We start from the raw sequence: 14,862 nt of genomic DNA, 5'->3' as shown, positions 1-14,862 counted from the left end.
TAGAAAGTCCTTAAGCGGCACTGGTGACAGCATAATTTGCATCTTTTAAAGCTGTGTAACAATGGTCTAGTGTTTTCTTTTTTTTTAATCCCTGGTTGGACACTTAATTTGTTGTCTGTACTTTGAAAGTACTGGTAAAATCCAATGATGAGAGAGTCTGTGTGTGCTTCTCCATGCTTTTTATCAGCACAGCAAGCTACTATTTAAACTCTGATATCAAGGGTTTCAGTGGGATATAAACATTGGTCAAAACAAATAAGAAGGTTTAGAGTTTGTAAAACCAGGTGAGGACCACATATTTTCTGTGAAACTTTGATATCAATACAGCAACCTTTGTTTATGTAAAAGCAGATTCCCCCTCCTGTCTTTTGTCCTGAGAGCTCTGTGCTGCGGTCCACTTGTAGCGGGAAGTCCTGCATCTGTAGTGTGCAGTCAGTCATGGGCGGTAAGGACTGCCAGAACCTTTGAGGGAGACCAAAGAGAAGAGAGCTACAGTAATAATCCATAAATGGACAAAATATTAAATAAATGTCTTACAATGATATGCACTGACATAGAAACCGTGGCTGATTGGTCCCTTGGACCATTTAAATGTTAAAAGTTATGGTGTTGCACATTTAGCTTAAGCTGTATTGAGATAGGATCACAGTTTTTATCTGTTAGATCAAGGGTCTGCAGTCCGTAGTTCTGTGGCTCACTTAATGCATCCATCCATCCATTTTCTAGCATGTCTATCCCTCGTAGGGTCATGAGGGGTGCTGGTTCCTATCTCCAGCTGTCAATGGACCAGAGGCGGGGTACGACCTGGACAGGTTGACAATCTATCGCAGGACAACACAGAGACAAAAACCACAAACAACCATTCACACACATATCTAAGGAGAATTTAGAGAGGCCAATTAACCTAACAGTCATGTTTTCAGACTGTGGGAGGAAGCCGGAGTACCCGGAGAGAACCCACCAATGCACAGGGAGAACATGCAAAATCAATGCAGAAGGACCCAGGGCAAGGATAGGACTTGAACCCAGGACCTTCTTACTGCATGGCAACAGTGCTACCCACTGTGCAGTCCTCATTTAATACATTAAACAATGAAATAGTGCCCTTTTTTGTTTTTCATTCTTTTGTTCTGTGCCCCCACGAAAAAAAAAAAAACACTGGTCCCACCCAGGTTAGGACCACTGCAGCCCAGGGTGTGATTCCTGAGCCATGTTTCAGTGGCAGAGAGGGTGGCAGATCTTTGGAGGACCGAGTTTCTAGAATTGAGAAGCAGCAGTTTGTCCATTTTTGTTAGCCTGGAAGCAGACAGCAAGCCAGATTGAGGGCAAGGGTGTATGGAGTCCTCGCTTCACGAGGGCACCCGGCCGTCTAAGTTGACTGTTTCGCTGGTAAATCCCGTAGAGAGCTCCTGCGCTTTCAACCAAGATCAGAACAAGAGAGCAAAGTACCAAAGCTGCCGCCAGTGGGGGCCATCTTGGATGTGCTAGAACAGTCACGTCAAAATCCAGAAGCAAGCCCAAAAAAAGAAAAAAATAATAATGTTTTGGTCAGTAGATGAGCTAAATTGGTATCTTAAGACTTTCAGCTGTAGTTTTTGTCAAAACATTAAGTCAGCAGGGTTGAATACATACGCATCACACTCGTTTGTTAGGATAACTGTTTTCCTTACCTTTAAAATCACAATTATTTCCCCATAATATCCATTCATTTGTCTGGTTGCAATGTGATACAATTGGGGAAAAAATTTCAAAAGACATGAACAGCTTACTTGTTCTTTTATCCTCATGTTTTGAGTCTATTTGCAGAGTTTAGTCACAATTCATTCTGAGAAACAACAGATGAGAGCCAAAATCTTTATCCAAGGATAAAAAAAAAATATTTTTTTGTCAAAGACATCAGCAGCAAACACCATTGGGAACATAGATTTATTATTAGTCATCGGCATAGATAAGCAATCAATGCTCTTTTTTTAAAATCTTAAATACATCAAAATCTTAAAGGTAAAAAAATAAATAAAAGTTACATCTCAATAAGATATATATATATATATATTAATATATAGTGTATAACACTGGATGTTTTCATGGAAAACTTTCAACAATGAGGTCAAAGCACAGCTGATGACACTGAGGTATGGATGAATACGTAAATACATACAGCGATTTGTTTTACACTTTTGGCACAGAAAACACCACACAGATACACCAAATTTTGCACAGCACAGTTTAGATCTAGTAACAGATCGTGAATACTTATAGACAAGCTTTTGAAAATTATTTGGATTTTTCTCTGCATGCGTTTTAAAAATCAAAACGTCAGTCTCTCGTGTCGAATCAACAGCCATGCTTTTAGCTACATCACTCTGTTGGCTAAGTATCAGGACAACGTTTATATGCTAAGTCGGTCAAACACAACACAATTCGTTTAGGTATTCCTTGAAAAGGTTACAGCATATTCGGGCATACGTCGTTGATTTCGTTTTAAAGTCAGGTACCTGCAAACAGAAAAAAAAACGGAGAGAGAGAGAGATCAGGCATGTCACTTCCCCTTTGTGCATTATAAGGCGAGAAGAGTTGGAGAGTTGAGGATATCAACAGATTCAGCCTTGCTCAGACCACCTTTAAGGCTGTCCAGTCCCTCCTCTGTGAGAGAGTCCAGGTCGGGACACGCAAACGTGAACACAGACAGGCAGCTGCTGCAGGTGGGGGTGGAGGTCACCACCGGAGTGCTGAGAGGCTCCAGGTCGCAGGAGACGGACTTGTACAGGGTCTCCCAGTCCGAGACTCCGAGGGAGCTGCTCAGGTCGATGTCGGGCACGGACCGGGCCGTCTCCATGGGGATCCTGTCCTCCAAACTGGGCAGCATGTTGTCCAGCAGCCCCTCCTTAATGTCCAGGGAGGGCTCGAGGTCGGAGATGTTGATTTCAGCGTTGGCGCACAGTAAGATGTTGGAGTTCCCAGAGATGGCCGTGGACGGGTCACTGGGGATGTCCATGTCCTGGAGGGAGGGAGTTTCCTGGATGCCTTCCTCCTGAAGCCTGTCCTCGTCTGGACTGGGCGGCAGCTCCGGGGAACCGTCTGAGCCGGCCTGTAAGATGGACTCCAGCTCGTCTGGCATCTGGCACACAGGTTTGTGTGTGGCAAGGATAAATTCAAGGCGCTCCTTCTCTTTGAGCAGGTTGGCTATCTCCGTCTCCAGGGATGCCTTTTCCTCCTCCAGCTTGTCTGTCTCCTTCAGAAAGAACGGAGACGCGTAAATCATCCACATGGACAAACACGACAGCAGTAAGTGCAAATGACAGCTGAGCAAATGCATCACTGTTTACTTACAGCTTGCAGCGTGTCTGTGAGTTCCCTCCGTCTGTTGCGGCACTTCGCTGCAGCCATTTTATTCCTCTCCCTCCTTATCCTCTTCTTCTCCTCTTCCTCTGGAGACAGCTGGGAGACGAAAGCAAAAATTCAATCACTGTCTTCATCTCCCAATCCACTGCATCCATTACCACTTCAAGCTTTGACACACACACACACAAATATGGGGGGAAAGCATGTCTCGCTGCACTGCGTCTAAAAATAGATCATTGTTGCAGACTTGCTGTGACCTGAATTTAAATTGACAATTCACAAGGAAGGCACACAGCCATCGAGGAGCAGACGCACAACAGCACTACTGCACAGTAAGGAAAAGCGGTCATGTAAAATGCACATTTTTGCCCTTTTTCCTTCCACCCACACGCCCTGATGGATTGCGGATGGGCTTGATCTGAGCAAAACCCTCACCTGCTCCGCTTTCCCCTTTCTGGCAGCATTTTTCCCCTTGCTCCCGCCTGCTTTGGGTGTTGCCTGGTGAGAGCTTTGCGGTTCATTGGCTTGCTGGCTGCCCAGAGACGGGGAGACAGATGTAATAATCGTAGGCTGGACCATCCACTGGAAATCTGGGGTGGAGGATATTGCTGTAACAGTTGGAACAAATGGATTGTCCTGAGCACTGACGTCTTGGCTGACCTCCTAAAAAAAAAAAAAAAAAAAAAAAACACGAAGTTGATAAATTATGTTTTTTTTTTTTTTTTTAAGGATCTTATTGTGTTCAAAACCACGGATAAAAATAACAAATCGCATGTTCAGAAGACAAAGGATTTGCCCTGGGACGTCGCATTGTTTTGATACATCCCTCGCCAGAAATAGCCCTCTCCGGATCAATATTTGACTTTATCATTGTTCCTGACGTCAACACTGACGCAGAGCTGTCGAGGAGTCTCCTGAATGGATTTTTTTTATTTATTTATTTATTTTTATTTTTTTTTTCTCAATGAACCGCTGCATCGACGCGCTCACAATTGGTCCCAGGACGTCGGAACCAAAACAAGGCAGAAAACACACACAGCGCCATGTAGCCATACAGCACAATCCTTTCTCTGCACATGGCTCTAGTTCCAATGAATGCGTCGACGTGTGACGCTGAAAATTCAACGCATCCAAATTAATTGAAAAAAAAAAATCCCAACCCCTCATTAATTACCTTCCCGCTTTTTCCACCACACCATCTGGAACATTAAACACTTAAGCGTCAGGGCGCATAAAATATTGTGATTTATATGCCTGTTAAAGCCCCCCTCCTCCTCCTCCTCTCCCTCTCCAGCTCTAAAACAGGGATGTCCGCTGAATACGTGATCAACAGAGCCATTCATACCTTGGCACCGCTCTCTGAGGAGGACGCCGGAGAGCTCGCCTCCTCTGGCGTCTTCTGGCACAGCGTCCCGACAGGAGACTCTGTCCGCAAGGTTGGAGAGACAGCATCCATATCAGGCGTCCGGTTGTTAAACACCAGAGGTAATAAACAACCCCCCCTCCAGAAAAAACAAAAACAACAACACGAGTCCTGCTCAATGACAAATATATGACTTCCGCTGGGCAGAGAGAGCGTGTCTTTTCTCCAGGTATATACCTGGTAACTGGATGACTAGAACGCAAGCCCCTCCTATTAAGCCCTGCTAGAATTTTATGAATGAACTAGGACTGTACCATTGTCTGCTGGGGAAGGGGAGCAGACCCCCAGAGGCCTACAATGTCATGTAAAAAAAAAAAAAAAAAAACATCTTTATGGTAAACGCAAAACGCGACTTTATCTGGATGCAAAGGACCAGAGAGAAGCCTGCTCTCATTCATAAATATATGGCCAATGAGAAACGTGAGGTGTATGCGCGTCCTGCGCGTCAGGGTGACGGCTTGAAGCGACCATTCATTCATTTAATCATTCATTAATTAATAATTTTATCACAGGCTTTACAACAGAGTGGATCGGATCCGATTCCAGCTGATAGAATTTTGGATGATTTTCCAAAATAGATCAGCTGCATTTCTTGTACTGCAAAAAGCATTAATTCCATAGCCAAAATCGTGAGCCTCTGTGTTGCTTCTCAACAAAAAAAAAAATTAAAAAATTATTACGCTATTTTTCAAACTTGTTAACATAGCATATAAAAACGACAACAGTAGATCACATCGGCTTTAAGACGAGACCCACCCAACCAATCCAAGACGCCACTTTAGTCCTGACGGCCAATCACAGCAAAGCGTCCTGCCCACTTTGTGCAAATCTCTGATACAATCTAGCACGGACCGTGGACGTCTTTTTTTTTTTTTTTTTTTTTTTTTTTGTGGGGGATGTGAAGTCACGTGGCATGACCCGGAACTGTGGAGGAGGAGGAGATGTTGGAACAGCAGCATCTCTTCCTCCCCCCAGAACATCTGCATCTCCCATACACCGAGGCTGGATGCGTCTGCTAAAATCTCAAGGACATTTCCACTAGAACACTGAAAACACGCTGCTGCCAAAAGTTGAAGACAAGCAGGCGGAAAGCTGGGAGTGTTGCACCACAGTGCATAGATTTGTGAAAGTATTCACACCACATTTTGTCACACTATAGCCACGAACCTCGCTGCAATTTACTGTGACGTTAAATAAGGGACTGCAGTGGATGAATAATTACACATGGTCTTAAAAATAAAATAAAAATCTGAAAAGTGTGGCATGAATTTGTATTCAGCCCCACTTAAAGCTAGAGTTGGCAATTTTTCCGGAAGTTTCCCCAAGTTCCTTTTTTAATAACTGCGCATGTGCAAGACTGTCTTACCTGCTTTTCTGCTCTATAGGGAGATCTCGTGAAAAAAACTCTCCCAAATCCACTCTGATCTTATTTCTTTCTACTGAGGCCTTCTTCTTCTTCTTCTTCTTCTCATAAACCCGTACCCAATCAGAGTGATTGGCATGTGGGACAACCAATAGAGAAGGTGTGATACACCATAAACTGGGAGATTTTAATCATCTTTTTTTTTTATATAGTTGAGAAAACCTGTGTGAGAATAAAAGCCACCATAATAAAAGCCATACTGCTGGAACTTGAAGGACACTGACTATTTTTAGGATGGAAGGACCATTTTACTCAGTATTAAAAAAAAGTGTTTCTGAACAGGATTACCAATTATAGCTTTAAGTTTCTTTTTTTTTATGCTTGACGCATCCACGAGGTCCGTGCGGCCATATTCCGTAATTTTGATGTATGGTTTCCACTCCGCACACCTTGGAAAATTCCTAACTACACGGAAAGTCCAGTGAGGAAAAACATGGTGGATGAGCAAGAGCTCCTTCTGACCGAGGTTTGTAAATATAGACATCCTTAGGATTCGCCTATAAAGATCACCGTGATCAACAAATTGTTAACAATTCCTGGACAGAAATCACAGTTACTCTTATAACTCTTTTATGAGGCTTTTAAATGTTAGAAGCAACTGTGTTTACTACTTCTACGTGTGGTGGGGTCTAGCATTGAATTTACTTATCCTTATAAAATACATACTGAGTTAATTTTTTTTTTAATCAGTATTATTAAAACTCTTTATCCAAACACGAAAAGCTAATTCTCCTTAGCATGTTGTCACTACAATGACATTAAATATGATGTATCATATTTAAATGTATTGTCATATTTGCTTCTTTTTTTTTGTTGTTAAATATAGTATCGGATAATATCTTGATTTATCATAAACCAGGTTAAAATACTGATATTGTTATACTGTTTTTAGTAAAGCAGTTTTGTTTGCAGTAAACTACACAATGAAATATCAAAGCACACCTTTTTTTTATTTATTTCCATACAGCTCCCATGCTTTATACATTCTTCTTAGCTTTTGCAGGTTGGGTTTCTGGAAATCCTGCAGGAATAAAAGCGCTTCATCACAATCAGACATCAATGTTGTATAATTGATAGAACCTCAGATTAGGGCTGGACAATATAAGGAAGGGGGGAGGGGGAGCATATCTATAAAATAGAAATTATATTGATCGATATCGATAATGATCAACAAATTCAAAATATATATACTAAAACCTTTATTCAACCAACTTTTTACCAACACAGAGTTTTTAAAAAAGAAAAAAAAGAACATGTGCTCTCTGAACTCTCTGAAGGGGCGGAGCATCCTGGGTCTGCGTTTGTGATTGGCTGGGAGGATGTAATATTAACCTACATGATAGGCTAGAATGTAAAATGAAGGAAAACTGTTATTCTATTGAACTTTTTATTGACCCTTTTCCCCCCCCTATCCTCGATATACGTCTATCCTTGAGATGTTGTTATTGAACTATCGTCCAGCCCTACCTCAGATTGGATGTTAAATATTTTCTGGTACCTTTTGGTCCTGGTTCAGGTGAAGGACGTCTACCAGCGGAACAATAGAGGGACGGCCGTGGGCACACTGGAAGGGCAGCTGGCATGAAGACAAGGATGCTACCAAGCTGTGGCACTCGTCTCTGCTTAGAGGGTCATTAAACTTGATGGCGCCTTTACAGCAGGTACATGAATTAAGATAAAGATTTCAGTCTCATGATCCTAAAGAAAAAAAAGAAAACTCACATCAAGACAGAGGTGATTTATTCATTTACCATGGCATGCCAGTGAGGCGAGCACTTTCATGACAGTGAGGGGCAAAGTTCCTCTGACTCTGCCTGTTAGACGGAGCAACTTGAAGAAGAAGACCAGAAAAAAATACTGTAAATCCATTAAGGTAAATAATAAAAGACAATGTTACAATTTTACCTCGGTTTGTTCTCGAAGATACTCCTGAGGCGAGACAAATCACAGAGATTGACAAACTTTACCCAATAATACATTTATTTATTCATCTTCATAACACAAACTGTCTCAAATCTGATCTTTTACCTCAACGACAGGCTTGATAACAGATGGTCTGCCCCGCCTTAGCTCATTGCTCTCTTTCTCCATGAAGCAGAGCGGTACTTTTCCCACAAACACCTGTGGAGCTCCTGTCTTTGAAAAAGTAACTTCAAGGCCCAAATTCCTTAAATGTGGCTGAGAAGACCTACAAAAAAAGAATAAAAAACATCAGAAGTGGGCAAAATTTAGGTGCTATGCTCCCGCCAGTACAAAGCACTGGTTTTGACATCAACACCAATTTCTATAGTAGAAATACTTCATTCAATATTCAAATAATGATCCAATGCCATAGCTTCAAAGCAAGGGACAACTCTTATCTGTTAAACTGATAGCCATTTGTTAAAAGATTGAAAAATAAATACATAAAAATGCTAAAATATCAAAACAATGTGAAGAAGATTTAACAGATGGAAGGAGAAAGTTAGGTTACCTTCATGTCTTCTGCTTTTGACCTGATAAGCTTTACACAAGTAATTTGTTGCTTCACGCACAGCCAATCAAAAGTATTCGCACCCCTTGAATCTTTTTAAATGTTGCATTCTGTTGGGATTTTATCTGTTAGATCAACACAAAGTAATGTTTAACTGTAAGGTACAAAATGATGAGTGTGTGCTTTTCCATTTGTTCCAGTGGCAGCGGGAACTCTGTTGGGGGTATTACTCTAACAGCTTTGTGTATCTGGAGATTTAAATTTTAGCTCGTTTATTTATTTATCTTTTAATAAATAGCTCAAGTTTAGTCAAATTGGACAGAGAACGTCTATGAACATAACTTTCCAACAGATTCCCGTCTGGGTCGTGCTCTGGTCTAAACCATCTCACTGATGGGACTTCTTTTTTTTTCCCATCAGCAGCAGGTTCCTGTTCGTCATGTTTCACGGAGGCCAGATATGCAAAGTGCGTGACTTCTAAATCTCCTTTCAACAAATTCTCCCACCTGAGCTGTGGATCTCTGCAGCTCCTCCAGAGCCTTTGTTCCCTGGCCTGTCTGTATGGATGGACGACCACTTGTCTTAGTGGGTTTGCAGTGTAACCTACTCTTTCCAGTTCTGAATGATGGACTGGACAGTCACAGAACAGATGTGCAGAGGTACTTTTTATTAATTAGGTGACTTCTAAATGTTTTAAAATTGGACCCTGTTCCCGCCACTTTACTATTTTGTGCCACTCGGTGTTGCACCATCACATAAAATCCTATTCAAACACATTCCAGTTTGTGGTTATAATGTGGCAAAATGTGCAAAAAGTTTTTTAAGGGGTATGAGGAGTTAAAAAAAAAAGGCACACAAAATCAAAAGCACACCTAAGCAGCCTGAGCTCCTCTTCCGTTACGCCGATCGTCAAAGGTGGTGAAATGGTTGATGAGCACAGGCGTTTCCCTCCGGCGGCATCCGTGTCATCTTCGTATGAATCTGGAGCAAAAGCTGTAGTTACAACAGAACTACCACAACTTTCCCGGATAATTAACACCGTGCACATTTTCCTTTACCTGCAACTAAATTTTCAAGCCGAACCCTCTCGTGCGCCGCGTGCTGATCCACCAACACCAGTAGGTTTCCTGTGATTAGAACACGGGTGCAAAAACTGTACTGCAGGACAGTGTCACGAAACCAAGTGATGAGAAAAAGTTTTACACCGGTTACCTTCATTTTCAGCCCGTGCCGCTGAGTCCTCATCCTCTTGCGTTAATAAGGCACGCAAGGAACTTTTTATCCACTTGATTAACAACCTACAGGGTAAAGAAACATCGTTATGGCTTCATATAATGCAAATATGCGACCGTTAAATCGAGCCAAAGAATAAAAAGTACCTTCATTGAGTGAATCATATTCTTGGAAAAGCGATACGGAAAGAGGATGTTGTGGATCTTCACAGCCAGTCCATCAGCTTGGCCACTGGAGATATCCACAGCGACCTGGTGGCGCACAACGGGTCAAAATACGGTTTCAAACCCAGAAACGACATTTGAACGTGTCGTTATGGCGTCCCTGGTGTGGGTGGTGACAGTAAAACGTTTTAACAGCACAACAGATTTAAACCTAGAGCTTTTCTTACTGTGGGTGGGAGGACAAACACTGGATTCTTCCATTTAGAGTACATCGAAGAAAGCGAGTTGGAGCTCTCGTCGGCTTCGTCTGGAAGGACAGGCAACATAAACTGAGACATTATGGGACAAATTCCAACCGTCACAAACTGCAATATGATTTAATAGGATTCTATCAATAGGCCAACACACAGATCCTTAAAATATACATGGATTTACAGTGTTTTACAAATAAAAACCTGAAGATTATTGCAAGCATTTATATTCTCCCCACTCCCCAGATTTTTTGAGTGTATGTATATTTGTCCTGTCTCAGATTGAGCTGTGGATCTCAGCAGCTTCTCCAGAGTTACAACGGGCCTTTTGACTTTCTGACTAATACTCAGGGATGATTACACAATGAGATATTTACTTATTTTTTTTTTTACTTAAACTTCTCCACAGGTTTAGCCCTGGCCTGTCTGCTGTAGTCCTTGGTCTTCATGATTCTTTGTTTTCACCAGAAGCCGTCACAGAACCACTTTATTTATGCTAAAATTACTTTCCACTAGGGCTGCACAATTAATCGCATTTGCAATACAATCCACAATTTAAAAAAACTTAATTTCCAAATCCCAGATTTGTCTGCAATTTTTGGCTTTGTAACAATTAATGGATCAGACGCGTCCTTTAGGTGTCGGCAACATGTTTAAAGTGGGTTTTCCTCCACATGGAAGGGAAGAGAGTTGCAGCAGTGAGATAATCTAATTTTATTATTTGTTTTGGAGTTTATATAATCACACTTTTTTTACCAGAAACCTTCAGGAATCTCACTATAGCATTAAGTACTGCTCAAACTGATTAATACATAGACTTGTTTGTTTTTTGCACTTAATGTTCTGCAAGGATTCAACAAGCTATTCTCTTGAATAATAATATTCAGATGAATTTCTTGTTTTAAATAGTCCTTGTTTACAAACCTCTCTAGCTACAGGCCATTTCTGTTGCTTGTGGTTAATGTAGAGTAAAGTCAAAAATAAATTGCAATTATGCTTGAAATATATAGAGATTTTAGTACAGCCCTACGTTCCCCACAGGTTGACTACTTACTAAACCAATTTAAGTCTTAAGGTAAAAGGTGGATTTTAATTAGGGGTACCAGAGTAACCCGGCACTAAAAACATATTTAACACTTTATGTTTTTAGATGTAAAACATTTCAAACCATGTATCTTTTTCCTGCCACTTCACAATTTGCACCACTTTTGAGTTTGTCTGTGCCATCAAATCCAAATAAAATACACTGGGGTTTCTGGTGGTAATGTGGAAAAAATATATGAAAAATTGTAAATAATTATAAATATGTTTACAGGACGCCCACCCAGCCCCCCAACACAGTGATAAATCTGTCTGTGAAGTACCTTTACAGTCAGTCCCTGAGCTAATCACTCTTCCTTGCCTGGATTTAGGCAGGAAAGGCAACACTAACTCCAGCTGAAAAGGGTAACACCTGTACTCCACACCTACGGTTCAAGCAACACAGAAGGTAACACAGGATGACACATTTTTCCACAACAAACCGATCCAGAACTGGCTTCTTTCCTCACTCGCTCCTTTGGGGACGCAAAGAGCCCAAAGAGCGCCAACTCACCCATTTCAGAGATGACGCTAACGGCCATGTTGGAGACGTCAGACCTACACGGTACTTGTGTTTCGTCTGAAGCCGGCTCCTCGTATCTGCTGAGCCCCGTCTTTCTGTTCACATAAACCGTTTTTCCCACGGACGCCTCGTAGTGATGGAGCCAGTCGCCGCGCGCCGGGCTACATCCGCCTCCGTCCAGCTCGTGTTGACGGCCGCCGTCCAGAGAAGGATCGACAGGCAGGCCGTGGCTCTGCGGGTTCTCACCGTCGGCCCGGTCCAAAGCAACACCTGCAGACGTACCGAGACGGGTTTGGTCCTGGGACGCGTCCCCGCACCTGTGCTGCGCTACGTCTGCGTCTTCTGACGTGTGTCGTCTTAAGCGACAGAGTTTAGCTGCCAGAGACGTTTTGCTACTCTTGTTGTCATCTGTGCGCGTCGCTGGACTCTGGGAGACGAGCCGGTCTCCCTTGTCACCGAGTCGATCTCGTTTGTTTCCGAATGCAGACAGACTGGCGGGGTTTTTGGCGAAGCTCGAAGTCCGGAGAGAAATGGCATTGCTCCGTGACTGAGCAGATCTACAGTAGGTTTGCCTAAACTTGTCAAGCGACCCGCTTGGCTGGAGTGTCGATAACTTCTCAGCAGGACCGGCTCTGGGGATCTTTGCTGGGAGGACGGCGGCGCCATCTTTGTTTGAGTCGGGTGGCTCTTTACGTTTTGGCGCCATCGCTTTCTCCTCGCGGTTTGGCGCCAAATCTTGCACCTGAGGCGTGCGGCTTGGGAACGGGTCCTGGATCTGCAGGCTCTGGTGGACGTACGGGTCAGACAAGCCGATCTTCCTGACAGGACGCTGACACACTTGTTCATTGCTGTTTACGTCAAACTGACACGTTGGAGTTTGGCCCGCAGGTGGGCGTGAATCACAGCCAATCTTTTGGGGTCTTTGCTCTCCCGAAGGCCCGTCTAAGTTGTCCGTAACCTTGGTGAACGCTTCCTCACCATCATCATCATCACTCTGTGTGTGCTCCAGATCACGTTGCGGCGTCTTCTCGGGCTCATCTAAAGCTTTCGCCGCGTCCTCGTCTTGCTGAGCTCCATCAGCAATGGGCCCACACAGGTCTGACTCTGGGTGGACGCTGTCCTTCGCACTTCTACGGTAAACAAAATTAGACGCCAGCGTCGGTCCAATGCAGCAGTCCATCGCTGGTTCCCGGCCAGCCGCCTCGCTTTCCTCCTTTGGATCTGCGCTTTGGACGCCAGACCCCCTCGGGGACACGCAGTCCAAGTCCTCTCGGGAACACAGGGACACCAAGTTCTCCCTCCTCAGAAAAGCGTTGACCGCCCCTTCCACGCAGAGCAAGACTCCATCCCAGTCTTTGAACTCCACCAGGGTTTTTGCTGGCTCGAGGCAAATGTCATACTCGGAGTAGGCGCACTTTATGTTGACGACGTACACCCCGTATTGGTCCTGGCTGCGCTTGTGGTTCGGACTCCGGGTCGCGGTTGTCCCGTCCGGACTCTGCTGCTTGTGGCCGGCGCTGCCGAGCCTGCGCAGGAGACAGTTGAGCAGCTTGTGGATCCGCGTCCTCAGTAGGAGTCTCTCGTTCACGTACAGGTACTGCAAGCTGCTGTTGTAGTGGCCCTCCTTGCCCAGGTAGCCGCTCACCTCGAACTGCTCGTGCGCGTGGCTCACGCGCCCCAGTTTCTCGGCGCGCGCCAGGCTGTGTATCTGAACGAAGCGGTGGTGGGTGTCTCTGGCTTTGGGGAGCCGCACCAACATGGCCGCCGTGCAGTCGTTCTTCAGGGTGAAGGACACGGCGGGATGCATCAGGGACACGGCCTCCACCCTCTGTCTGATCCTCTCGCCCTCCAGCACCGCGTCCACCCTCTTCCTCCGGACGGGCATGTTGTGGAAGAAGTTGCAAACGATGACGGTCGTCCCCGCAGAGGGCCGGGACGTCTCCGCCTCGAAGACGTCCATGCCCTGGCCGTCTCTGAACACTTTGACGTGGGTTTTCACCGACAGCCTGGTCCGGGAGGAGATCTCCACGAGCGTGGCTGAAGACACTATGCTCGCCAGGGCTTCGCCCCTGAAGCCGTAACAGCGGAGGTTCTCCAGGTCGTCGACGCAGCTGCATTTGCTCGTGTGGTATCTCATCCCCACGCGCTCCATGTCCTCAGCAGGGATCCCCGATCCGTTGTCGATCACCTGAACCTTGAACGCCTCCATGTCGATCCTGACGCCCACGCAGGTGGCTCCGGCATCGATGCTGTTAAGGAGGAGCTCCTCCACGCACTGCTGGAGGGACGGGATGGCCACACCGGAGCGAAGTTTCCCCTGGACCTCCGTGGGCAAACACCTTATCATTATGCTATTTTTCTTCCTTATTTGTATCCCTGTCTCTTCATAAACACAAAAGTCAGTCGGAGTTTTAAAGTAGACCGTTGCTGCCAAGCAAACTCGCCCCGACTAATTCACTAACACGCATAAATTAACGTTTTGTACGACTCAATAAGGGAAGTAAACTAACCGGAATACTAAAAACCACCTTGCCTGTTGTATACAGTCAACGTAGCACAAAAAAAGACGTTACTTTAACCGTTTGCCGTTAACAACTGACACGACTACCGCCATCTTCTGGCCACTTGTAGAACTGCTTCCGTTTGTTATCCGCGTGATCGTATCTACCAATCACAAAGCGGTACCAATCTCCTTCTCTGTCCTGACAGAACGGAAAGGTCGCCGCCATATTGTGAGTGGCATTGTGTTAGACAAACTCAACGAAGAAACGCAGTTCTGATTCACGGGTTTTAGGTCCGCTTTTGTCACCGGTCTTTGGTGATACAACGAGAACTCAGCACCAAAGGACTTCTCTGTTTAACATGAGATAAAAACTAATAAATCAGTTAATCAAAATAAATTAGTTTAATTTACTTAATCTGTTCTATCTTATTAAAAAAATGTCCCTCT

The 14,862-nt window shown here is 44.3% G+C and overlaps 2 protein-coding genes across 2 annotated transcripts; both read right to left on the bottom strand.

The window, feature by feature from the left end:
• Positions 1-1,840: 1,840 nt before the first annotated feature.
• Positions 1,841-6,267, bottom strand: fosaa (v-fos FBJ murine osteosarcoma viral oncogene homolog Aa). Its single transcript, XM_036150934.1, has 6 exons — positions 6,248-6,267; positions 6,132-6,144; positions 4,688-4,957; positions 3,778-4,005; positions 3,331-3,438; positions 1,841-3,232 (listed from the first exon to the last, which is right to left on the bottom strand). The coding sequence occupies exons 1-6, from the start codon at positions 6,265-6,267 to the stop codon at positions 2,558-2,560; spliced, it is 1,314 nt and encodes a 437-aa protein (XP_036006827.1). The 3' UTR covers positions 1,841-2,557.
• Positions 6,268-7,127: 860 nt separating this feature from the next.
• On the bottom strand, positions 7,128-14,439 carry mlh3 (mutL homolog 3 (E. coli)). Its single transcript, XM_036151111.1, is given in 13 exon segments — positions 7,128-7,209; positions 7,687-7,838; positions 7,940-8,018; positions 8,094-8,117; positions 8,217-8,376; positions 9,534-9,642; positions 9,720-9,788; positions 9,874-9,907; positions 9,909-9,959; positions 10,041-10,145; positions 10,286-10,365; positions 11,674-11,775; positions 11,904-14,439. Coding segments are annotated over 13 exon segments (3,393 nt in total). The 5' UTR covers positions 14,260-14,439; the 3' UTR covers positions 7,128-7,137.
• Between the last annotated feature and the right edge of the window lie 423 nt (positions 14,440-14,862).

This window comes from Fundulus heteroclitus, chromosome 19, assembly GCF_011125445.2.
Source record: "Fundulus heteroclitus isolate FHET01 chromosome 19, MU-UCD_Fhet_4.1, whole genome shotgun sequence".
Lineage (NCBI taxonomy): Eukaryota > Metazoa > Chordata > Actinopteri > Cyprinodontiformes > Fundulidae > Fundulus > Fundulus heteroclitus.
This window is presented reverse-complemented; position numbering and strand designations above follow the sequence as displayed.

What these genes read in the sequence shown, in the direction of transcription:
- fosaa (XM_036150934.1), bottom strand. Translation starts at nt 6,267, where the DNA reads ATGCCAATCACTCTGATTGG. An exon ending in CCTCAGAGAGCGGTGCCAAG is followed by an intron (nt 4,006 to 4,687) that starts GTATGAATGGCT and finishes TTTTTTTTTTAG; the next exon opens with GAGGTCAGCCAAGACGTCAG. An exon ending in GAAAGGGGAAAGCGGAGCAG is followed by an intron (nt 3,439 to 3,777) that starts GTGAGGGTTTTG and finishes TTCGTCTCCCAG; the next exon opens with CTGTCTCCAGAGGAAGAGGA.